This window comes from Hylobates moloch, unplaced genomic scaffold (genome assembly GCF_009828535.3).
Source record: "Hylobates moloch isolate HMO894 unplaced genomic scaffold, HMol_V3 SCAFFOLD_8, whole genome shotgun sequence".
In the NCBI taxonomy this organism is placed as follows: domain Eukaryota; kingdom Metazoa; phylum Chordata; class Mammalia; order Primates; family Hylobatidae; genus Hylobates; species Hylobates moloch.
Window position 1 is genome coordinate 23,414,286 of NW_026652283.1, and position 23,618 is coordinate 23,437,903.

Genomic DNA, 23,618 nt, shown 5'->3' on the forward strand with positions numbered 1-23,618 from the left:
CATTTCATGTCTCATATTTTAAAATAGCTTTTAAAATAAATTACAGCTATGAAGTCAAGAAAAAATTTCCTCCTTAATAACCTATTTTTCGTGCTAGCAAATCATTAGTGTGGGAAAGTATTTCCACTTGCAACTTGTCATCAAATCTTCTGTACTTGGTTGATATTTTTCTTTAATAAAACAAAAATTACTGAGCTTCAAAAATATCTTTCCAATTGCAAACATATTTAGGACAGGGCAAGCTGTTTGAAATTATACCAACAGTTTGTAAATGTCATGCCCAATGTGCCAGCCAGCATGTAGCAGTTGGGTCTTGTCTACTTCAGGGTTTTGTAGAATTATTTATAGCACATTTCATCTATTTTCAAAGTCTTTTCCAGAGAAACAATGCTAGTATGCTCCTAGATAACGTGTGTGTTTCTAAACATTTGTCCTATTACTAGTAGTAGCCTTTTCATGTTCTTTGGAGACCATTTTAACACCTGGGTCAAAAGTTCCATCCAAGAACCTTTACCAGACACCCAACTCATTCAGTAATTTGTCTTGAATACGTTATGTCATTTCCAAAACCAAACCTTTTTAAATTTTATTTTATTTATTTATTTATTTTTAGAGACATGGTCTCACCCTGTATTCAGGCTGTAGTGCAGTGGCTTGATCAGAGCTCACTGCGACCTTGACCTCCTGATCTTATGCCATCCTCCCACCTCAGCCCCTCCAAGTAGCTGGGACTGCAGGCATGTACCACCATGTTCAGCTAATTTTTTTTATTTTTTTGTAGATTCGGGGTCTCACTATGTTGCCCAGGCTGGTCTCCAATTCCTGGGCTCAAGTGATCCTCCTGCCTTGGCCTCCCAAAGTGCTAGAACTATACGCATGAACCACTGCACCCAGTCCACCAAATTGTTTAATATGCTTGCCTGTGTCACACGAATTTGAAAGTCTACTGAAAACAACTTTACAGTTGCTTGCATGTTCTGATTTTAAAATAGGCAAGTATATGAATTTTGGAGAATGGGGGTAGGACAGAGAGAAAAAGGAGGCAGTCAAACCAATAATGTTATATTAGTAAACATTTATATGTCAGTGAAATTATTTCATTTCTATGACAAGCGTGGTTACACTGGTATAAATAAAGGAAAGGAAGACGTATCATTGCCATTTGGAAGCAACACAGACTTGGGAAGTTAAGGACTGGCTGGATGGAAGCACGCAAGTATGAACCGGACAAAAGTTGGTGGGAGATACCTGGTAGATTGAGACTACTACTAGAATACTTCTCCACTACGACATCTTGCTAAACTGGTTTGTCTCTGCCCTTGCTATCAACAATACTTATTTTAATAGTCTTGCCAAGAAAGCCCTTCTAGAAGAATACTTTTCATTCATGTTAGAATTTAAAGATTAGATAACATTGGTTGGAACCACAGGATAGTATTTCAACACTAGGCTGGGCTTATTTTGATTATTTTTTATTTCAGGCTTACAAAAGTTGTTCATATCAAAGGCACCCACCCACTGATGTGCCAGGTCCAGAATGCACTGCCTTGTCACTCCTGGAAGAATGATGCCATCTAGCGGAGGAGTTGCCAGTTCTTCTTCTGTCAATCAAAAATTGGGATATTTTCAAACTTTCAGTGCATTAGGTATGCCTTATTATCAATAGCCATTTTTTAAAAATAAACCATCACAATGTTGCTATTAACAAACATAAAGAAAATGTTACTGCTCTGCATGGTCAAATTTCACAAATCAGTTCACACTTCAGGTAGACCCTTATTAAAAATAAGAGGAAAGAAAAGAAAAGAAAAAGAGAAAGAAAGAGAGAGAGAGAAAGAAAGAAAGAGAGAGAGAGGGAGGGAGGGAGGGAGGGAGGGAAAGAAAGAAAGAAAGAAAGAAAGAAAGAAAGAAAGAAAGAAAGAAAGAAAGAAAGAAAGAAAGAAAGAAAGAAAGAAAGAAAGAAAGAAAGAAAGAAAGAAAGAAAGTAAGTTATCTAATCATCTTCAGTTTACCTTTAGCCGGTAAAATAATGAGGTGGTTTTCCACCAACAAACAGAGTTATTGCATGGTCTTAAGAGGAACATTCTGAAGTGAAAATTTACCTTAGTAGATGAAAGGTGATTAGTAATTAGAATAATGTAGACAGGATCTTACTCAGAAAAACTGGTCATTACCAAACCTTCTAAGAATGCTATGGAGGAGGCTATCCCCAAGAAGGGTGTGTGCCTACTGAGGCTGCTCACTGCTACCACGCTGCCGTTGGACAGTCTTTTTTTTTCTTTTTTCTTTTTTTTTTTTTTTTTGAGGCAGAGTTTTGCTCTTATTACCTAGGCTGGAGTGCAGTGGTGGCATCTCAGCTCACTGCAACCTTTGCCTCCTGGGTTCAAGTGATTCTCCTGCCTCAACCTCCTGAGTAGCTGGGACTACAGGTGCATGCCACCACATCCGGCTTGTTTTTGTATTTTTAGTAGAGATGGGGTTTTACCATGTTGGTCAGGCTGGTCTCGATCTCCTGACCTCAGATGATCCGCCCACCTTGGCCTCCCAAAGTGCTGGGATTACAGGCGTGAGCCACCATGTCCAGCCTGAGAGTCTATCTTTAGTGATTTTCAAACCTGGTGGAGCATCAGCAACAAGTATGGAGATGCTGCCTTCACCCTCTGAGAATCAAATGTAAAGGGCTTATCAGAGTGAGCTCAAGCATGTATATGGCTAAAAAAGAAGACATTCAAGAAACCAAAACTCCAAAGCTGAGCTACTGGTCTACTGTGAGATGACTGCAGACATCCCTAACTACTGTGAGGTCTAGTAGGACAACTGTTCACAGGCATCGTGTGATCCATCAGCTGCACAAGCTCTCTTTACAGTACCCTCTGGCACTCAGCATCTCCCTTTCCTCCCCACCTCTGACACTCAGGAGTCTGAATCTAGTGAGTCTTGACACAGAGGCCACCACCCTCTCCCTCAATGCACGGTGGTTCTAGGCTCGCCCACTCCACTGGGGTTACATCAGACATGCCCAATAATCAAGCTCTATCTGGAATACCAAACTCTATCTTCATCCTTCTATCCTCAAAACTGGGCATTGTGCCTAGCTCAGAGTGTATATAATAAATGTTTTTGAGTAAAAAATAAATGAATAAGTTATCTTTGCTAGGATACAGCAGTATGGCTTTTTTGAATTTTGTTTCTGAAAATCATCTGCTGAAAATTGCTTTCTGGAAGGGAGAAAATTTGTTCTTGGCAATGTTCTTAGGGCTACTCTTTGTCATGTTTAGAAGTGTTGATGATCTCAAAATAAACATGTGTTTTGCAATAGCTAGCCAACTAGATACATAAATGTATGGATCTATTTGTGTGTGTATATATATGTACGCACACACACACACTTCCAGTGCCCCCAAACCGGACCTTTCCTAAAGCTTGCTGAGCCCTGAGACTACATGAAGTTAAATGAAAACAGCAGCCCCGCATGTGCGAGTGCTGTTTTGTGAAACATATTTAACACCCAGAACTGTAACCACTAGCCTGAGGTCAAGGAACAGAACATCTGCTTCTCTGGTTGCCAGACAGAGATGATGACACGACAACATTTGGGTGAGAAATATTCATTTTCCTCTGCAACCACAAACATACTTACAAGAGCCAGAAATCACTCCAGATTGCCCAACATGAGGAAAACAGAACCTACAAATGCAGCTTGTTTTTGACAAAGAAATCATTTTTAGGAGATGAGGAATTTAGAAGCAATAACAGCAGGATTCATCTGTGACTTCCCAAAGTCAAACACTAATGGAAACCAGGAACGTAGGTCTGCATAAGTGCCCTAAACACCATCAGCACAATTAGCCATTTATTCTACAAATACATATTGAGTGCTGTTTACTGTTTTAAGCTCTGTGAATACAGCAGTGAACAAAACTGACATATCTCCCTGCTTACTTTCTAATAGACACAGGTAAACATTTATTGTGTTGATAGTATGTTAGACTACACGGGAGGAAATAAAGAAGGAAAAGCAATGAAGAATGCTGGAATGCTGGGGAGAAATGGGAAAGGGAGTTTATGATTTTGATTAAGATCTCAAGGAAAGCCAGACTGAGAATGTGATTTGTAAGCAAAGATTTGGAGGATGTCAAAGAGCAAGCAGTGCAGACATCTCAGGAAGAGTGCTGCAAGTCGAGTCCGTATACACGCCTGACGTGTCCGAGAAGACTCGTGACGTGGCCTGAGCAAAACCGAGACTCACTGCTGTGCCTGTTTTCCCAAAGTGACTGCGAACTCAACCGCAAGGGCTGGGTCTTATTTTTCAGGGTATCTCCAGGGTCCAGGATATGATACAATGCTTTGTTCAAATGGTGAATAGCAAGTGTATGGGTTAAATTACTCATCAACAGAGTGACGACGTGTGATCTTACCACCATGGGTGCTGTTACTGAAATCAAAACTCCCATGAGTTACAAGCTGAGTGCCACACATAGTGACTGTGCGCAGCACTGTGCTTTGAACACACACTATCCACCACCCCATCCACCTTCCTGCACCAGCCATCTCAACCAACAGGAGCAGTGTGTGTGGGCGCTCATGAAAAGACAGCAGGCTATTACCAAATGAACTCTGTTTACACCTCCTTATCGGTAACGTTTGTGAAAATCAATATTGTGCTGATTTTCAACTCGTTTGTTCATTGTATTTTCCTAAAATCATGATATAAATCAAAGTTACTTCAGAATTGCATGTCTTTTTTTAGCCCAAAGGTTTTTCCTAACATTCTATTTACTTCAAATATTTATTCTATTTCCTTCTCCTTATTCTGAATTTTATTTATTCTGTTAGATGAACATCCCCAAAGTGAAGGAGTATATTAAAACTAAAGTTATCCCAGGCAACCATAATCTGAATAGTAACTAACATTCTTAAGGTCTTGTATATTTTGCAAGAGGCAGAAGACAAATTCACTCATTTCTATTCTGACCTTTAAAAGCCATGGTGGAAATGTTTCATGATTATTGTTTGGAAAAAGAACAATTTTCCACCAGGACATTTCTGGTGTTTCTGGTTAAATCATGTAGCTCTGATTCAGAGTGTACTTAAATTCTGACATCTCCCATCCATAAAAATAATGATGGTACCACCTCTGAATGACGTAACTGTTTTTGTTTTGAGCTGTGTGGTTTTTTGGTGGAGTTTGGGGTGGGGGTAAGAGTGGGCAGATGGGAAGAAGAGTAGAATCGGCCCACTATCTTCTAACTGCAGACGTCAACACTGGCTACAATCTTCCAAGCATAGCTTTTGTTATATGTCACATATAGCAACTCAAATTTATAAATCATAAATATTCCAGTAAAAATTTTATTTTCAAACAGTGCCAAGTACAAACAGCAGGAATGGAAGGATGAGAATGATCTGTATCTGTTTTTCATATGCCAAGGATTACCAATGGCCAAGCCCAGGACAAGGCGTACTCATCATACCTTCTGTTTATTCTACCTCTGACTACAATATAAGACTCATTTTGTTAGTTTCTGCAACTAACACTAAAATTAGTACTTAGCTCTGAATTCAGCCACATCTAAATTACCATTTTCCTCTTTTTGTAGCCAAATAACATTAGAGCAAGAGAGGCTACTGTAGCTACTTTCAAATATAAATTGCATTTTAAAAAATTTAATTGAAACTACTAACACTGAGACTTCATAAGTATTTGGAAACATCATTTACATTTCTAGTCTCTACAATTACTACTGTGAAATGAACAACCTAAGAATGTAAACAAGTCTAAAAATGTGTTTCTAAATTTGGTATGATTATCAAAATTCTAATAGAAGTAAATGCCTGTTTTTCTCCCACCACTGGCCATTTAATTCAATATCATACACACTGCCAACACTTCACTGAACCCCTATGGTCTGACAACTAATTTAAAAAAAACAGCAAAGAAAAGTAATGAGTAGTCAGGATATTAAAGATAATAGAGAAATATTGATATCTATAGTGGATATATGAAATTGTCTTGAATGAACCAGGATCTAGATACAGTCCCAAGATACATTGATTTGTCTTTTAAAATGGTGCTCTTTAATCAAATTGAGTTCTAGAGTAAATTTGGAGAGATTGTGATACATTTTCAAAATATGTAGAAAGGGCAACAATTGTTAAAAGAATTACAGCCAGAGAGTATACAAAATCCTTCCAGTAGAAGCAGTACACTGCATTTATTACTATAGCATTTTATATACGGTATATGGTGAATGACCATTGACCTGATCTGAGACCTATGTCCCAATGCAAGGTGTTCAGATAGGAAAATCATCGGGGAACTGCAGAAGGGATAAGGAAGCAAATCTTCCAATCATGATAACTTAAATCCCTTAATGTGACATCTCAATATCTCAATAATCAGTACATCTGAGCCAAAAAAACAAAAAAACGAAAAACAGAAAACCTCCAGAGCTTCTTTAAATCGAAACTCGGCCGGGTGCAGTGGCTCACACCTGTAATCCCAGCACTTTGGGAGGCCAAGGTGGGTGGATCACCTGAGGTCAGGAGTTCAAGAACAGCCTGACCAACATGGTGAAACCCCATCTCTACTAAAAAATACAAAAATTAGCTGGGCGTGGTGGCAGGTGCCTGTAATCCCAGCTACTCGGGACGCTGAGGCAGGAGAATTGCTTGAACCAGGGTGCAGTGAGCTGAGATCACGCCATTGTACTGCAGCCTGGGCGACATAGTGAGACTCCACCTCTTTAAAAAAAAAAAAAAAAAAAAAGAAAGAAAGAAGAAAAAAAAGAAACTCATGTCTATTTGGGCAGCAAAAGCACAGTAGTCCTTACTTAGCCTTTGGAACTGTGCTACTTACTCCCTTGTACTAAGTTTCTGGCTCTTTTCTTTCTGGTCCTGTTGAAAATGACTGAGAAATGCACAGAGTGAAATCTGAGTGGATTACCTCCATCTTCATTTATCCAGTAAAGAAAAAGATTCATAGTTCCCACTTCAGTGATCTGATGGTCCTCTCCATAGAGCCACAGGACCTGCTGACACCCATTATCTGCTGCTTCACACTGGGCAAAAAGAGATGAGCCGTAATTCCTTTAAGAAAGAGAAAATACACAGGTTACAAACATACTTCATCCCCGCTCCCTCATCTTCTACCCTCTGATAGCCTCAAGCTCTTAATTCACATGTGGATGGAGTGAAGGTATTATGTTCTTAATATACATACACTCTCAAGTCAACTGCATAACATTAAAGGAAAACTCATTAGAAAATCTAAGCGATTTAACTGCATTCATCGGAGACAGAACAACGTGAAACCTTGAACTTGGAATGTAATGATAGAAGAACACAGGTAAATAGCCAAGTTAATGAGAACAGTTGAAATTACTGAGTATGTTTCCACACACAAAGCAATTTTACATGAATTATTTCATTTAAATCTCACACCAATACTATGAGGTAGACACTATCATTATTTCCACTGTTCAGATGAGAGACTAAGGTTTAGAGAAGTAACTTCTGTCAAGCTGCAGTAGAAGAGCAGCAAGTGTGAGCACTCTTATCTAACACCTTTTAATGTATCCAAGGAACACATAATGCCCAATGTCTAAATTCCCCTAAAAGATAGGACAAATGTTAAACGTCTCGATGTTGACCAAAAAGTATTTCAAAAGCCTATTTTTCTCAGCCTGCACCATTCATCTCAGATTATTTAAAATGAAAGGAACACAGCACATTTTCCTGGAATGACAATTTAGTGTTATAATACTTTTAAGGTATCATCTTTTATCTAAATTTACATGGGAAAATTATGGAGTGTATTATAAAATAGGGATGAATATTTTAGACAAAACATGAGAGTCCTCAAATAAATGTGATGACTGCTTGCCTCCCTACACCCCTGGTTGTATAACTCACTAAGTCTGAGAAGTACTGCCATAAGACAGTCAGGGGTCGGGAATAAATTCTAGACCTCCTGTTGCACCATGAAATCCCCAGAAATACACAGAAACAATAAAAAACAACTAAAACGACTACAAATGTAGTAATGTAAAACTCCTAAATTACATTACATTAATGTAATCTACCACAAAATATCTGTTTAGGTCTCTTAGACTCTTTTACATCTGGGTAAAATTACAATTTGTACTGTTGTCTAAATAAAAGTTGAGCATGAGGCCAGGCGTAGTGGCTCATGTCTGTAATCCCAGCACTTTGGGAGCCCGAGATGGGCGGATCACTGAGGTCAGGAGTTCGAGACCAGCCTGGCCAACATGGTGAAACCATGTCTCTACTGAAAATACAAGAATTAGCTGGGTGTGGTGGCAGGTGCCTATAATCTCAGCTGCTAGGGAGGCTGAGGGAGGAGAATCATTTTAACCCGGGAGGCAAAGGTTGCAGTGAGCCAAGATTGCACCACTGCACTCCAGCCTAGGTGACACAGTGAGACTCTGTCTCAAAAAAAAAATTAAACATTAGAGCCACATGTTAGTGTATATCTACTGTTTTCATCTGTACTATATTCCATACTCTTATAAAAACATAGTCTTTCTATAGAGCTATGTCATTCTGCTTAGACTGATAATATAGCATCTTGCCCTACCACAACTGATGACAATATAGCATCTTGCCCTGCTGCAGCTGAATTAAAGGGTGGGCATATAACCTAAGATAGTCACATGATTCCTTCTTTGGGTGCATTCACTCATTTTAATGTCTATAATGTGAAATACAGGCATTTTCCCCCTTCTGGAGTTGCTTGCTAGGTACGCTGTAAACCTGGGGTTGGCTGTATCCGTGATCACCACACTTCACAGAAGAAAGCATCTGAAGTGGGAGAGCCCTAGGCCAACATGGAGCCAGAAGCTCTGACCAGAGGTACAGGAAGAAGGGAAGAAAAAGCGGGATGTGCAAAGGACACAAGAAACTTGGAAATAATTGCTTTAGCCCCTAGCAAGTCCACTGCTAGCATCCTAGTTTCATAAGCCCATGTCTGCTTAAGATCATTTCCAGGCCGGGCACGGTGGCTGATGCCTGTAATCCCAGCACTTTGGGAGGCCGAGGTGGGCAGATCACCTGAGGTTGGGAGTTTGAGACCATCCTGATCAACATGGAGAAACCCTGTCTCTACTAAAAATACCAAAAAAATTAGCCGGGAGTGGTGGCCCATGCCTGTAATCCCAGCTACTCTGGAGGCTGAGGCAGGAGAATTGCTTGAATTCAGGAGGTGGAGGTTGCAGTGAGCCGAGATTGCACCATCACACTCCAGCCTGGGCAACAAGAGCGAAATTCTGTCTCAAATAAATAAATAAATAAACAAATAAATAATAATTTCGAGTTAGTTTTCTGACCTGCAACTGAAAGAATATTGACTAATAGCTGAAATATTCCAGTAAGCTGTGGAAAATAGACATCATACTATGGTGATTGCAGTTGGAGCATGATGAGGTTGACTCACACCAAGGTAATGTTAAGAGTCCTTAAAAGGGCTGGGCGCGGTGGCTCACGCCTGTAATCCCAGCACTTTGGGAGGCCAAGACGGCCAGATCATGACGTCAGGAGATCCAGACCACCCTGGCTAACATGGTGAAACCTCGTCTCTACTAAAAATACAAAAAATTAGCCAGGCACGGTGGCGGGTGCCTGTAGTCCCAGCTACTTGGGAGGCTGAGGCAGGAGAATGGTGTGAACCCGGGAGGTGGAGCTTGCAGTGAGCCGAGATCGCACCACTGCACTCCAGTCTGAGCGACAGAGTGAGACTCCAACTCAAAAAAAAAAAAAAAAGAGTCCTTAAAAGGGCCAGGCGCAGTGGCTTATACCTGTAATCTCAGCACTTTGGGAGGCCAAGGTGGGCAGATTACTTGAGGTCAGGAGTTCGAGACCAGCCTGGCCAACATGGTGAAACCCTGTCTCTACCAAAAATATAAAAAATTTGCTGGGTTTGGTGGACCACACCTGTAATCCCAGCTACTCGGGAGGCTGAGGCAGGAGCACCACTGGCACCAAGGAGGTAGAGGTTGCAGTGAGCTGAGATCATGCCACTGCACTCCAGCCTAGGAGACAGAGTGAGACTCTGTCCCCTCCCAGCAAAAAAAAAAAAAAAAAAAAAGAGCCATTAAAAGACCCTTAAAACATATACTTCTAAATACAGATGACAAAATATAAATTCTTGGTCAATGTGGAGATGAAGCAAGTCTGGTATACGGATAGGAAGCTATTAAAAAAACAATAAAATAAATAAAAATTAAAACGACAAAGACAACAGATAGGAAGCTATTGTTTAATGACCATAAAAAGTCAAATAATCCTTATTCATAACTGATAGTAAATAGATAACTGAGTTAAATTATAAATGCTTTTTAATAATGAGTATAAACCAGATTGCAGGGGACGTCCGGTAGAAAGACCATGGGCTTGTCGTTAACAGACCTGGGGACAGCTCTTGCATTTCTACTATTTGGTATATGTGAACTTAAGCAAGTTAGTCCTTATTTTTGCCTCACTTAATTCATCTGGCAAATAAAAATATCTACTTTATATATCTCATTGGGTTGCTTGGAAAAAATAAATAATAACAATAAAAGCCAAAAAATGAGTTACAAGAGACTGTTACATCCTAATGAAATTAAGTTTAAAAAAAAATAACTATTTTGGTGGGGTGTGATGGCTCATGCCTATAATCCCAGTGACTCAGGAGACCGAGGCAGGAGGATGGCTTGAGGCCAGAAGTTCCAGACCAGCCTGGGCAACACAGCAAGACTACTTCTCTAAAAACTAATAATAATAATAACTATTTTACTTGAATTTTTTCTCATTCGTAGACACAACTACGAAGTAGTGAAGTAGTGAAGTTTTATCATACCTGAAAATAAATTATTTTTTCATATACAAAATGCCCTTTAGACTGTATTTAAAAACACATAGAGAATTCTTACAGGATGACTATTTAGCCTTTCAAAGAAGCTTCTAAATACAAGTGAATACACATTTCTGAAAGTGTAGCTGAATTAAAACCACGGCTCCTTAGCTTCATGAAGCACTGGGAAGGAAAGAGGATTAAAGACAGTGACTATTTCACTGCACTGAAAAGAAAAGGGTTTTTTATATTTAAGTTTGAATTGATTGACTGATGTATTATTATATTCTGTAGATGGTCTTTATTCCCCCAAACAAATTTTAATTTTCTCAAAGTTCTCTCACAGGTGTAAGCTATGTTATTAATGTCCACAAGATAACTGATACCATGGTAATATAGTTGGGTTCCCACCAATGTGCTGCCAATATTCATAAGAGAAACATGTTCTTGGAGGAAACAGAAAAATGAAAAAGTAAGAAAGCTGTTGACATAGAAACATTTCAAGATAGTTTTAAATAGAATAGATATCTGGGAGGATAGACATATTAAATACATCCCTCCAAAAGAATAAATTCTATTATGTAAAATTTAACTGATTTCTTCTAAGATAAAGAGAGTCCAGGAAATGAAATGAGAAAGTAAGAAAACCTCACAACATCAGTGACTGTGAGGATCCACAGGTTGAGGATCCCTAATTCAAAACTTTGAAATGCTCTAAAATCTGAAACTTTTTCGGTGCCAACATGATGCTCAATTTGGATTTCGAATTTTTCGGATTAGGGATGCTCAAAGAGAAATACTCCAAAATCTGAAATCCAAAACACATCTGGTCCCAAGTATTTCAGATAAGAGATATGCAACACATACCTGCCAGACAGGGTACTAAGCAGTTAACCACATTATTTCATTGAGTCATCTAAAAACAACCCTAGACTTTATTGTTCTTTGGAAGACTTGGAGAGAGGATTCAGTTGTAGAAGATCTCACAGATAGTTAAGTGTGTAACTCCCAGACACTTGGCTCCTAAACCCAAGCTTTGAACCATTAGGTTATCATACTGCATTTGCTGAGAGCTTTCTATGTGCCAAGTACTGTCCTAGGCCCTTTCTATTACCTCACTTAATCTGTGCAAGGTATTATTGCCTCAACTTTATAAATGAGGAAACTGATACATAGAGCAGTTAAGTAACATGCCCAAGGCAATTAGGTTGGTTTGTTTTTAAAGACTTCAGGTTTTTTCAGAGCAGTTTTAGGTTCCCACCAAAACTGAAAGGAAAGTACAAAGATTTCCCATATCCCCTTCTCCTCATCCAAATGAATAGTTTCTACCATTACCAATGCCTCACACCAGAGTGGTATATTTGCTGCAATTAATGAACGACACTGACATACCATTATCACCTGAAGTCTACAGTTTTCATTAGTGTTCATTCCTGGTGTACATGCTATGGGTTTGGACAAATCTATAATGACATTTACGCACCATTATGACAGTTAGGTTTTTAAGCCAGGTCTTTCTGACTTCAAAGCTTGTACTCTTAAATGCAGAATCAGAATGCAAGGAAAAAAGAAAAAACTAAGAGAGAGAGATAATTTTTGTGTGTGTGTGTGCACGTGTGCATGTGCAAGAGAGAGAGAGAGAGAAAGAGAGAGAGAGCAACAGAAAGCCTTATTCCTCCCAAATTAACTAAGGAATCACCTGGAACTAAAGATGCTTCCACAGTGCAAGACCTTTCTCTAGCTCAGTGCTTCTCAAGTTTGACTGCATGCTAAACAATCCTGATGCTCAGTCTCTGCCCTAGACCAAATAAACCAGAATCTCTGGAGGAAGGAAACAGGCATCAGTATTTGGTAACACTCCCAGGTGATCTTAATTTGTAACCAAGGTGAGGCCCATTATACTGGGCCTCTCCTTTAGATATGTGCAACTGTATTACTTTTCTCATTTGTATATATTTAGAAATAGAAGGATAATGCTACCTCCAAACCTTCAAAATAGTGGCATAATCTCAGAATTTAAAAAAAAAATGCTTCTCTCTTTTCATCAGATTCACTTAGATAGAAAGCAGAAAGTTCTTGAGCTTATGAGACTCAATAGTTATTTAATAATACCAGTTGACTGCAGGTGTCATAAAAAATGCTCAAGGGTAACTGTTGACTTAATTAGGTTTACAGATGTAATAATACACAAAGCTAAAGTTGACTCCAAATGTCTTTGCCAACTCAATAGGATAATACTAAATGCGGAATATTTTGTTCCCCTTGTACTTCTCCAGGTCAGAAGCATAGGAGGAGACAGCCCTAGAACTTTTTGGAAGTGGTAGGCATATAGGTTAAATGCCATCCTTTTGGTTACCACCTTCCCTCTTGCCATTTTTAATTTATGAGTTCAACACTTTCTTCTCCGGTCTCTTCCTTTCCTAAGAGATTTCAAGTCAATTTCCATTGATCAACGTCCACCTGAGACTAATGAATCAAATATTTTTTATAATAGATTTTATTTTTTTAGAGCACTTTTAGATTCACAGAGAAATTGAGCAAAAAGTAACAGAATTCCCCTATTATACCCCTTCCCAACTACCCTCTCAGTTTTTCTTATTATCATCTTACATTAGTGTGGTCCACAAGTCCATAGTTTACATTAGGGTGCACTCTGTGTTGTACTGAAAACATTAATTTTTAACAGGCCTACAGTGATCACGTATTCTGCGATAATGCATTAAATCACCATTTACAAAATAAATTACAACCTGCCCAAATACCGGTTAATAAAGATTGCCCTGCAATTTCTGTGTCCCCATGTTATCTTTTTCCTAGACAGGTGGGGGAGCTAGAAAGCAATATTTTAAAAAGGGAAACTTTTTCCTTATTACTTCTCATCAAGACTGTTTATTTACTCTCTATATATGGTATATATATATGGTATGCGGTGGTACATAGGCACATGCTCTGCGAAGAAGTATGAACCAGTAAAAAAAGAAATCAACAGTGAACAAAAGGAGTTTTCAACCCGGCTAGCCTAGGACACAGGAAGGTGTGCTCTAAACCAGAAGGAGAAGAGACTTCCTAGTTTTAATGCACTCTATTTGGATTTCTCTACCCATTGAGGGACTGCAGTTGCTAAAGTTGCCAGTGGGGATGACTTTTATAACCATTCTTTTTTTCTTTGAGTAGGTGAGGAGAGAAAAGAAAAAGGAAATACAGCAAGACTACAGAAGGGTCAAAGCCAGTGGTCACTGCCTCTCATACCCCAGCAGCACATCATGTGACTCTCCCCTGCCTCCTGAACCTAAATGTCCTACCAGGGCCCACAAGACTGCCATGCAGTCACCTTCTAGGACAGCTGCTGCCCTGGGTATGTGAACAGCACCATTTGATACATGCAAAGCAAGAACCCATGCTGCTTAATCCAGTTATTCTTGTTCACCCATAGGGGCATTCCCAACTCATGGCCAAGTCCACCCCCGAAATCGTCCAAAGCTTTTCAAATGCTCTTTTATTTCCTGCCAGCTACATATGGCCTATGAGACTGGCCTGACAGAGCCAAAGCAAGGCTGTCCCACAGCCAGTTGGCAGCAGGTGTGGCCACAATCTGTGGCAATGAAGACAGCACTTCAGTGAAGTGGGCACCTTCCCCAGACAGGACTCCCTGGAGCCAACCGAGAGCCTGGGTCCCAGGACCAGATGCTCTTTAATGCCAGCCATCAGCCTGCAGCCAGAGACCAGCGCCCAGGGGAAGTTTATCCAAAGCACTGATGTGATGCTTGTTTTAGTTTCTTACTTCAGTTCTTGCCTAGATATCATATCCAGTGTTTCTCCCTTACGAAGGGCCATGGGCTATCCTTTAAACTAGCACATCTCAAAGCGAGGGCGCTGCATTCATACTGCGTTTGTATAGGAAAAGCTACTATAGCTGGCTTGCTGAAAGATTAAACTGAAAATTAACCATGAAACACAATGAGTATTAAAGTTTGAAAAGTATTGTATGTGTTCATACTGAAGTGAAATGGCACTAACTAAATGGTCATGAAGGGCTCTTTCCTTTAGACAGAGATACAGATTTACTTACCCTCCCATCTTGCAGTCCCCAGTTCCACCTTTCCAGGCTCTTACATACTTGGGATTGGCCCACAGGGACACTGGATTAAAGGTTCCACTTGAAAAATAAGGTCCCACTGGGCTCAAGAGTACAAAGAGCAGGGCTTTGGTAGGCTTCTTGACTCCAAGAGAAGGCTGCAACAAAGTAGAAGTACATATAACCGTAACTTAAAATGTGGACACCAGTCTTAAAGTCTAGAATAGATTTATATCTGTCTCCCAGAAGGAGCCATCGAATGACAATAGCTATTACCATACTTTTAAAATTGAGTTACACAAAGTCTAATGGTTTTTAAGAAGGAAATCCTGAAAATGGAGCACATACATTTCATTTGGCTTTTCTTTCTGAGTTGTTATGATTTTAGCAAAAAAGCTAGATTTGTCCATTTCTGTGTGTTAGTAGGGTTTTGGAGGAGAGACATATTTCTAACAAATATCTATATAACACCTTTCAAGGCTGCATGATTGGGAATTGAGAAAGGGGAGAACCCAGACATGATTTTAGTCTTTGGGGGGTAAAATATAATATTTACTTCTCTAACTCATCCTTCTGTTTCGTAGCCCAAGTGACTGCTTCAGGATATGGCAGGGTCTTCAGCAGGTGGTAGGTGCAGGGGAATGTGTCATTAGCACGCCTGCCCACATCAACTAGCAGGTAGCAAGAGTGCAATTTCAATAGTGGGATAAGTACTGTTAAATCAAGTTTAGCCTACAGCTGCCTCATTATATTTTAAGCTCAGCCTAAAGATTTCTTTGTACATCATGAACTATAACCTAAATGGATATTATAAACAGACGGTAGCCTACTCTTGTGGCAATTACTGAGTTTTAGCCAATCAAACGTGGCCAACTGTTCAAACCATGTTCAAATAAGGCAAACGCTGAGTTATAACCAATCCAGCTGTTTCTGAACCTCATTTCTGTTTCCTGTATGTTACTTTCCTTTCTCTGTCCATAAATCCTCTTCCACCATGTGGCTGCGCTGAAGTCACAGGGACTACTCTGGCTGGGAAGGCTGACCGAGTTGAGAATGGTTCTTTGCTCAGTTAAACCCTTTTAAATTTAATTCGGCTGAAGTTTTTTTTATTTAACAATATCATCAAAAAAAAAAAAACAGGGAATGAATGACTTATAAATAACAAATATAGAAGGCCGTCTTTCCCACACTGTAAAGCCAGAAGCCCACAATGCAAAATCATGCCAATTCCTCCAGCACAAGAGCAGTTATAAATAATTAGGGTTCATTGTTTATTAAGGAAGAAAACTGAGAGACCCAAAGTTTTGAAGGCTACATATTAAGGTAGAAATGATCACTGGACTATCCTCAGCAATTCAAGACCACACGAAGTAAAAAAACAAGCCAGGACTAATTTAGGTTAAGAGTTTCGGGATGTAAACCACTTGTGTCCAATCTTCACTAGAGGCTGGTCTACCTGGATAGGAATGGGGATCTGTCAGGAAAATAAAGAGAATCTTTACAACAGAAAAGACTCAACTTCAGCTGATTTTGTGGCTTTGTAATGTTTTTTGAGGGATATTTTTATCTGAACTTCAATTAAACTTCCCCTTACTACCCATTGCCCCACCATCCCTCACCCACTGCTCAACACTTAAATCACCAAAATCAGGCAGGTAAAATATTCATGAGCACAAAAAAAATGTGTTTGCACAGGCACACACCAATGCCATCTGAAAGGCATGCCACCATAGGAAATGGGAAGGTAATTTCATTAGCATTCCATGGGAACATGACAACCAAAGGGCCTGGGTGGCCACAACAAACCTATGATGGTTGATGGAAGACTATGTTAGAGAAATCCGTCAGCAAGCAACAACAGGTTTTGATTGTTAGCTTGTGTTTGTTCTTTAACGGAGACTGAAGATTAAAGGAGGACCATCCTACCAGTAAAGGATAAAGCACCTTAAAGCTTCGTTTGCCTTTTTTGGTTTCATTGTCTGGGAGGAAAAACCTAAGCATAATACACACACCTGCTTTTCTTCCCAGCTACAATAAAACTTAACCATCTTATCTCTGAACTTTTATTTAACCTCTCAGTTAAGAAATGACACCTTCATTTCGTGGGTGCCTTGAAGCAGAATATGTTAGATTTTTTAACGAATCCTATGATATGGTTTGGATTTGTGTCCCTGCCCAAATCTCATGTCAAATTGGAGGAGGGGCCCAGTGTGAGGTGATAGGATCATGGGGGTGAATTTCCTCCTTGCTGTACTTGTGAGAGTGAGTGAGTTCTCATGAGATCTGATGGTTTAAAAGTGTGTTGCACTTCCCCTGTGCTCTCTCTCTCTCCTGCTGCCATGAGAAGGTCCTTGCTTCCCTTTCACCTTCTACCACTGTAAGTTTCCTGAGGTCTCCCAGTCATGCTTCCTGTTAAGCCTGCAGAACTGTGAGTCAATTAAACCTCTTTTCTTCATAAATTACCCAGTCTCAGGTAGTTCTTTATAGCAGTTTGAAAATGAACTAATACAGCCGGGCGCGGTGGCTCAAGCCTGTAATCCCAGCACTTTGGGAGGCTGAGGCGGACGGATCACGAGGTCAGGAGATCGAGACCATCCTGGCTAACACGGTGAAACCCCATCTCTACTAAAAACACAAAAAATTAGCCGGGCGTGTTGGCGGGCGCCTGTATTCCCAGCTACTCGGGAGGCTGAGGCAGGAGAATGGCGTGAACCCAGGAGGTGGAGGTTGCGGTGAGCCGAGATCGCGCCACCACACTCCAGCCTGGGGGACAGAGAAAGACTCCGTCTCAAAAAAAAAAAAAAAAAGAAAAAGAAAATGGACTAATACACCCTAGTGATGAGGAATTAAGAGAAGCTTCTCAACATAATTTAGAGATATAATATGCTGGCATCGTCTCAATAATTTACCTAGCTTCTAAGTTTCTGAATAGAATAGCTTATTTGTGGACAAGCTAATAGCATTTTAATAGCTATCACAAAAATGGCTGGGACTTTTTTCACTCCAAACTAATGTATTTTATGCAAACTACATTATACTAAAAGAAGTAACAATAACATGTTATGAAAATTTTTTCCTGAAATAAATTTCACCTGGGTCATTTTCTTCTCCTGATTTTAACAGGTAAATTTGCATTTTATTCCACTTGGTGGTAGTACACAGAGCACAGATAGAAAATGGAATAATTCTGTACATTAAATCCATTTCTAGAAAAAAGGTCTTGATAAACCTCTAAGTAATATTTTTATTCTTAGCAAGCAGGTAAATTATAGACTATAACTTTTCAATGCTGAGAGAAAATGTGTTTATGTGTACTAATACTTTATTTTCTGCAATTTAACCAAGGTCAATTCATGTTTTACAAGTACTTCATGTACTGGTGGTGATCACAGACTACTCACCTTCATCCTCAAATGATTACTTACACCAATTCATTGTCTTGTCATGAATAAAACTGTGATTTCACTGAAAATGGTCACAGTGCTTTAAGACAGAATAAATAAGATCTAACACTAGGCAGAAAGAGAGGAAGAGAGCTTTATGATTATGTCTGTTTCTATGCTTAGGAGTCATTATTTGTTTCTATGTTTCAATTATCCTTTCTAGCCTGAAAAGCAATGTAAATTCTGTGCTGCTGTTAAGAGTATTTCATTATGAACTGTTATACAAAAAAAGATAACTGCACTCATATGTTTCTCACAGCCCTGTCCACAATAACAAAGACATGGAATCAACCCAGGTGACCATCAATGGTGGACTGAATAAAGAAAATGTAATACATATAAACCATGGAATACTATGCAGCCACATAAAAGAATGAACTCATGTCATTTGTAGCAACACAGATGCAGCTGGAGTCTCTCTATCCTAAATGAATTAACGCAGAAACAGAAAACCAAAATATCACATGTCCTCACTTATAAGTGAGAGCTAAGCATTAGGTACATATAGACACAAAGATGGAAACAGTAAACACTGGGGATTCCAAAAGAGGGGGAGGGGAAAAGTGTTTAGAAAAACTACCTATAGTGTACTATGTTCACTACTTGGGCAATGAGATCCTTAGAAGCTAAAACCTTAGTATCACAACATATACCCATGTAACAAACTTGCATATGTAACTCCTGACTCTCGCATAAATTTTTTTAATTAAAAAAAGTCAATTAACTTGTTTCACACAAGAGTATTTTATTATATAATATGAAACAACTATAAGCAAAATTCCACGATGATAAGTTCAGTCATCTGATTAAATAAAGCAAAAGCCACATAAATAATGAGAACATATGGATGACAATAGCTGATGAATTGTCTAAGTCAGTTTCAATGAGTCATATTTCCTTATAAACACTTTAACACTTTGGCTTTTACTCTACTAGCTTCCTGGAATATTCAAATACATGAGGAATTAAAAGGGGCTTTAAAAAAAAAACATGAAAAATGAGAAATATAAAATTTCAAATGCAGCGTATTTAACTTCTCAAGAGACCACATTGACTTTGAAGCCGAAATGCTGATGTGTTAAAAAAAAAAAGACTTTTTTAACTTCACGAGCTATACCTCACAAATAAATGGCAAATATATATACAAGGGTTTTGAAATACATGGATATTTTGCATAGAAGGACGAGACACTGAGTGTGATGGAAAATAAAAAGACATGTCACAGAGAAAATCATCACTTTCCTCTGGGTCAGTCAGAAATTACTTTATCGAAAGGCAGGATTTCAGAGGTGATTTGAAGGACAGCAGGAAAGAGCTCAGTGAGCTGAGAAGAGTACTATTAGCCTATGTTTTGGCCTAGAAGGCAGAGAGGCACAGCAGCATGTGCAGGCTTGAGAATAATTCTGCCTAGGCAAGGCAGATGAGAGGCAGAAGAAATAAGATAATTGGAAAAGACAGAAGAACATTTTTCCTAAAGCAACACAATTTTTTTTAATTCGAAGAGTAGCCTGTTTTCTTTTTTAAAAAACTACTGCCAGTTCTTTTGAAAGAAGTTTAATTGTTAAAGTGGAAAATCGTATACTGGACTAAGGGGTGCTGCAAGGAAGAGAACTCAGCAGTCCATACAGGGCTTGAATGCTGTGAGGGTCAGGAAAGTGAGGGCACTGAATTCATACTGTGTTTATATAGGAAAAGCTACTATAACTGGCTTGCTGAAAGATTAAAAAATAATAATAACCCTCAATAGTATGCATTGCTTTTTGGCTCCAAAATACTTCACTGTCATTATCTCATATAACAGAACAATTCAAAAAGTTATAATTCCTATTTTTAGGTTGAGGAAACTGAGGCTTCAAACAAACAATTTGCCCAGATTTCATGGTTATTAAGTTCTAGTTCTTCTCCTCTTAATCCAGAGTTATTTCATACTTTACCAAAGCTTGAAAAAAATATTAATAAAGTACCCAAGATCTCCTTACTTTAAGAGAGTTCAAACTGGTGTCTAGCTTTCTTCCGGCTGAGCCTTCACCCATAGTGAGACACAGCAGGGATACCTCTTAGGGGCCTGCTGGGTGCCTCCCGCCCCTGAGTTCCTTCAAGAGAAAGTCCAGTCATATGGCTAGCCTTGAGAAGTAAATGAGCAACTTGATAAGCAAAAAAGGGAAACAGTAGCTTAAAACAATCACCAAGGAAGTCAGAGTCAGAAGATGTTTGGTTTCCTATAGAAACTAAAGATAACATCTTAACTGATGTCCCAGAGTTGTTTTTCAGAACCTGGATCCCCATCAAATGGATCCTCCAGACCACAGATACGAGGGAACTGAGACAACTCTGGGCACACTGGCTATAAGGTAGCCCTGCTCCACGGGAGCAGTAAAAACAAGAAAGACAGAAAGAAAGACAGAAAGAAAGACAGACAGACAGACAGACAGACAGACAGACAGACAGACAGACAGAAAGAAAGAAAGAAAGAAAGAAAGAAAGAAAGAAAGAATTGAGGACTGAATTATCACCATTCTTTGTTTTTCATTTTGTTTTTTTAGGTGGAGTCTTGAGTCTCACTCTCTTGCCCAGGCTGGAGTGCAGTGGCGCAATCTTGGCTCACTGCAACCTCCGCCTCCCAGGTTCGGGCGATTCTCCTGCCTCAGCCTCCTGAGGAGCTGGGATTACAGGCGTGCACCACCACACTCGGCTAGTTTTTGTATTTTTAGTAGAGATGGAGTTTCACCATGTAGGCCAGGCTGGTCTCAAATCCCTGACCTCAAGTGATCTGCCCGCCTCAGCCTCCCAAAGTGCTGGGATTACAGGCGTGAACTACCATGGCTGGCACCATTCTTTGTCTTAAATTTCTTTCTGAGAGGCCTGGAGGAAGTCCGCCCACTGGCCAGACCTAACATTCCTTTCTGCTGATTTCATCTCTATTTTTTTTCTTTTTCTTTTTTTCTTTTTTCTTTTTTTAGAGACAGAGTCTTGCCATGTTGACTAGGCTGGTCTTGAAATCCTGGCCTCAAGTTACCCTCCTTCTTCAGCCTTTCAAAGTGCTGAGATTACAGGCATGAGCCACCATGCCTGGCCTGCTGATCCCATCTTTAGACAAATATCCCCTTCCTTAATCAATATGCAAATCAGAAAATATTTGGATTTACCTGTAACCTGTAAGTCCCTACTTCAAGATATCCTACCTTTTTAGGCCAAACCAATATATGGCTTCCATGTGTTGACTGATGCCTTTGCCTGTAACCTCTGCACCTTACATGTAAGCCACTGGGGAGTTTAGGTCTTAAGCATGAGCTCCCTGATTGTTTGCTTGTTGGCCTGCAAATAAACACCCTCCTTTCTCCCACTGTAAAACCCCAGTGTGGATGACAGACCTCACTGCACTGGGTGAAACAATAGCCTTCACCCTCTACACACCCCACACTCAAACCATACTGAACCCCTTCCATTGCTCCTCACTTTCCTACTTCCGTATGCTCTACTGCACTACTCCCTCTGCCTGGAACACTCTCCTTCCAATGCCCTCCTATTATGGGTTGAATTGTGTCCCTAAAATTCCTATGTTGAAATCCTAACCCACGATGTGACTGTATTTGGACATCGGGCCTTTAAAGAGATAATTAAACTTAAATGAAGTCATGAAAGTGAGACCTTAATCCATAGGCCTGCTGTCCTTATAAGGAGGCCGGGCACGGTGGCTCACGCTTGTAATCCCAGCACTTTGGGAGGCCGAGGCGGGCGGATCATGAGGTCAGGAGATCGAGACCACGGTGAAACCCTGTCTCTACTAAAAATACAAAAAATTAGCCGGGCGTGGTGGCGGGTGCCTGTAGTCCCAGCTACTCGGAGAGGCTGAGGCAGGAGAATGGCGTGAACCCGGGAGGCGGAGCTTGCAGTGAGCCAAGATTTGCGCCACTGCACTCCAGCCTGGGTGACAGAGCGAGACTCCATCTCAAAAAAAAAAAAAAAAAAGAGGATAAGACACCAGAGATAGCTCCCTTGGCCAGACAGAGGAAAGGCCCAGAGAGGACATAGGGAGAAGGTGGCCATCTACAAGCCAGGAGGAGAGCTCTTACCAGAAATCAGCTTTGAAGGCACCCTCATCTTGGACTTCTAGACTCTGGAGCAGTGAGAATATAAACATCTGTGGTTGAAGCTGCCTAGTCTGTAATATTCTATTCTATTCTAATATTCTATTATATTCTATTACGGCATTAGCTACAGGATAGAATGCGGGCCTAGGAATCCTACAAATCTGCTCCTCAAGCTGGCCAGCAAACTGGTCACTTACAAACTTTTCTGCAGGTCCCTGAAACAAAAACTGGATGAAGTTTCCCTCTCGTCTTGTTTTATGTCCTTGAAAGCTTGACCTTGTAACCATATGGTGGTACTTTCTCCTGATCTCTGCCATCCAGAGGGTGTGAATGTTGGGGTTCCTGTCAGTTAGTCCTAAAAATTATGTTGAGCAGTTAAAATCCTTTGCAAGCTCAAAATTGGCTGCTCTAGGCTCCTTCTCGGAGGAGAAATGGAGACTGTGCAGTATTGCGGCTCAGTAGCTAAGGCTTTGCTATTTCCTAGTGGTGGCCTGGGTTCAATTCCTAGCTTCGGGAATGAGTCCTTTCTGGTTTGATATCTGTGTGACCTTTGCCATTTATTAATTCTCTTCCCTTCATGAACAACTTCTGACTCCCTGTCTTGAATTTTCCTTTCTCTGAGCTATGTTTGGCGGTTCTAGATCTTGTAAAAACTGCTTACCACCTCTTTCAAAATACCTCCCACACCTGTGGTTAAATCAGAACCTTAGTTGAGGCTTATTGGTTCCACCTGGGAGGTTCCTTCTGGTAAAGTTCAAAAGCCAGAAATATTAGCTGTTTGTCCCAGCTAGAGTCTGGTAATAAGAGATTTGGTTAAAAGTCAGCTTAATTAAAAAAGTGATGTCCAAGATTATCTATCTATCTATCTATCTATCTATCTATCTATCTATCTATCTATCTATCTATCATCTATCTATCTATCTATCTATCTATCTATCTATCTATCTATCTATCATCTATCTGGCAGGCTTTTATATATTTTTTTCTCTTCTTGGATCTTTTTCTAGAAAAAATAACTTTTTTCTTCTCAGTCAACTGAATTGTTTTTCTCATTTTGTTTTCTTGCCACTCTTGATGCCCACATTGAGAGGACCTAAGATCATTTCTAACAGTCTGGGCCTCCTTAGAAAAAACTGAGGAAGTCCCACACGTTCTAT

At 39.9% G+C, this 23,618-nt stretch overlaps 1 protein-coding gene across 3 annotated transcripts in view; it reads right to left on the minus strand.

Moving 5' to 3' along the window:
• The window catches only part of BCAT1 (branched chain amino acid transaminase 1), a 133,506-nt gene that overhangs the window by 20,761 nt on the left and 89,127 nt on the right, over nt 1-23,618 (minus strand). For all 3 annotated transcript variants that reach the window (XM_032159833.2, XM_032159832.2, XM_032159834.2), the window contains exons 6-8: nt 14,922-15,085; nt 6,947-7,089; nt 1,516-1,601 (exon numbers count right to left, since the gene is read on the minus strand). In XM_032159833.2, the coding sequence (XP_032015724.1) occupies nt 1,516-1,601; nt 6,947-7,089; nt 14,922-15,085 (393 nt within the window). The remainder of the gene's footprint in view (nt 1-1,515; nt 1,602-6,946; nt 7,090-14,921; nt 15,086-23,618) is intronic.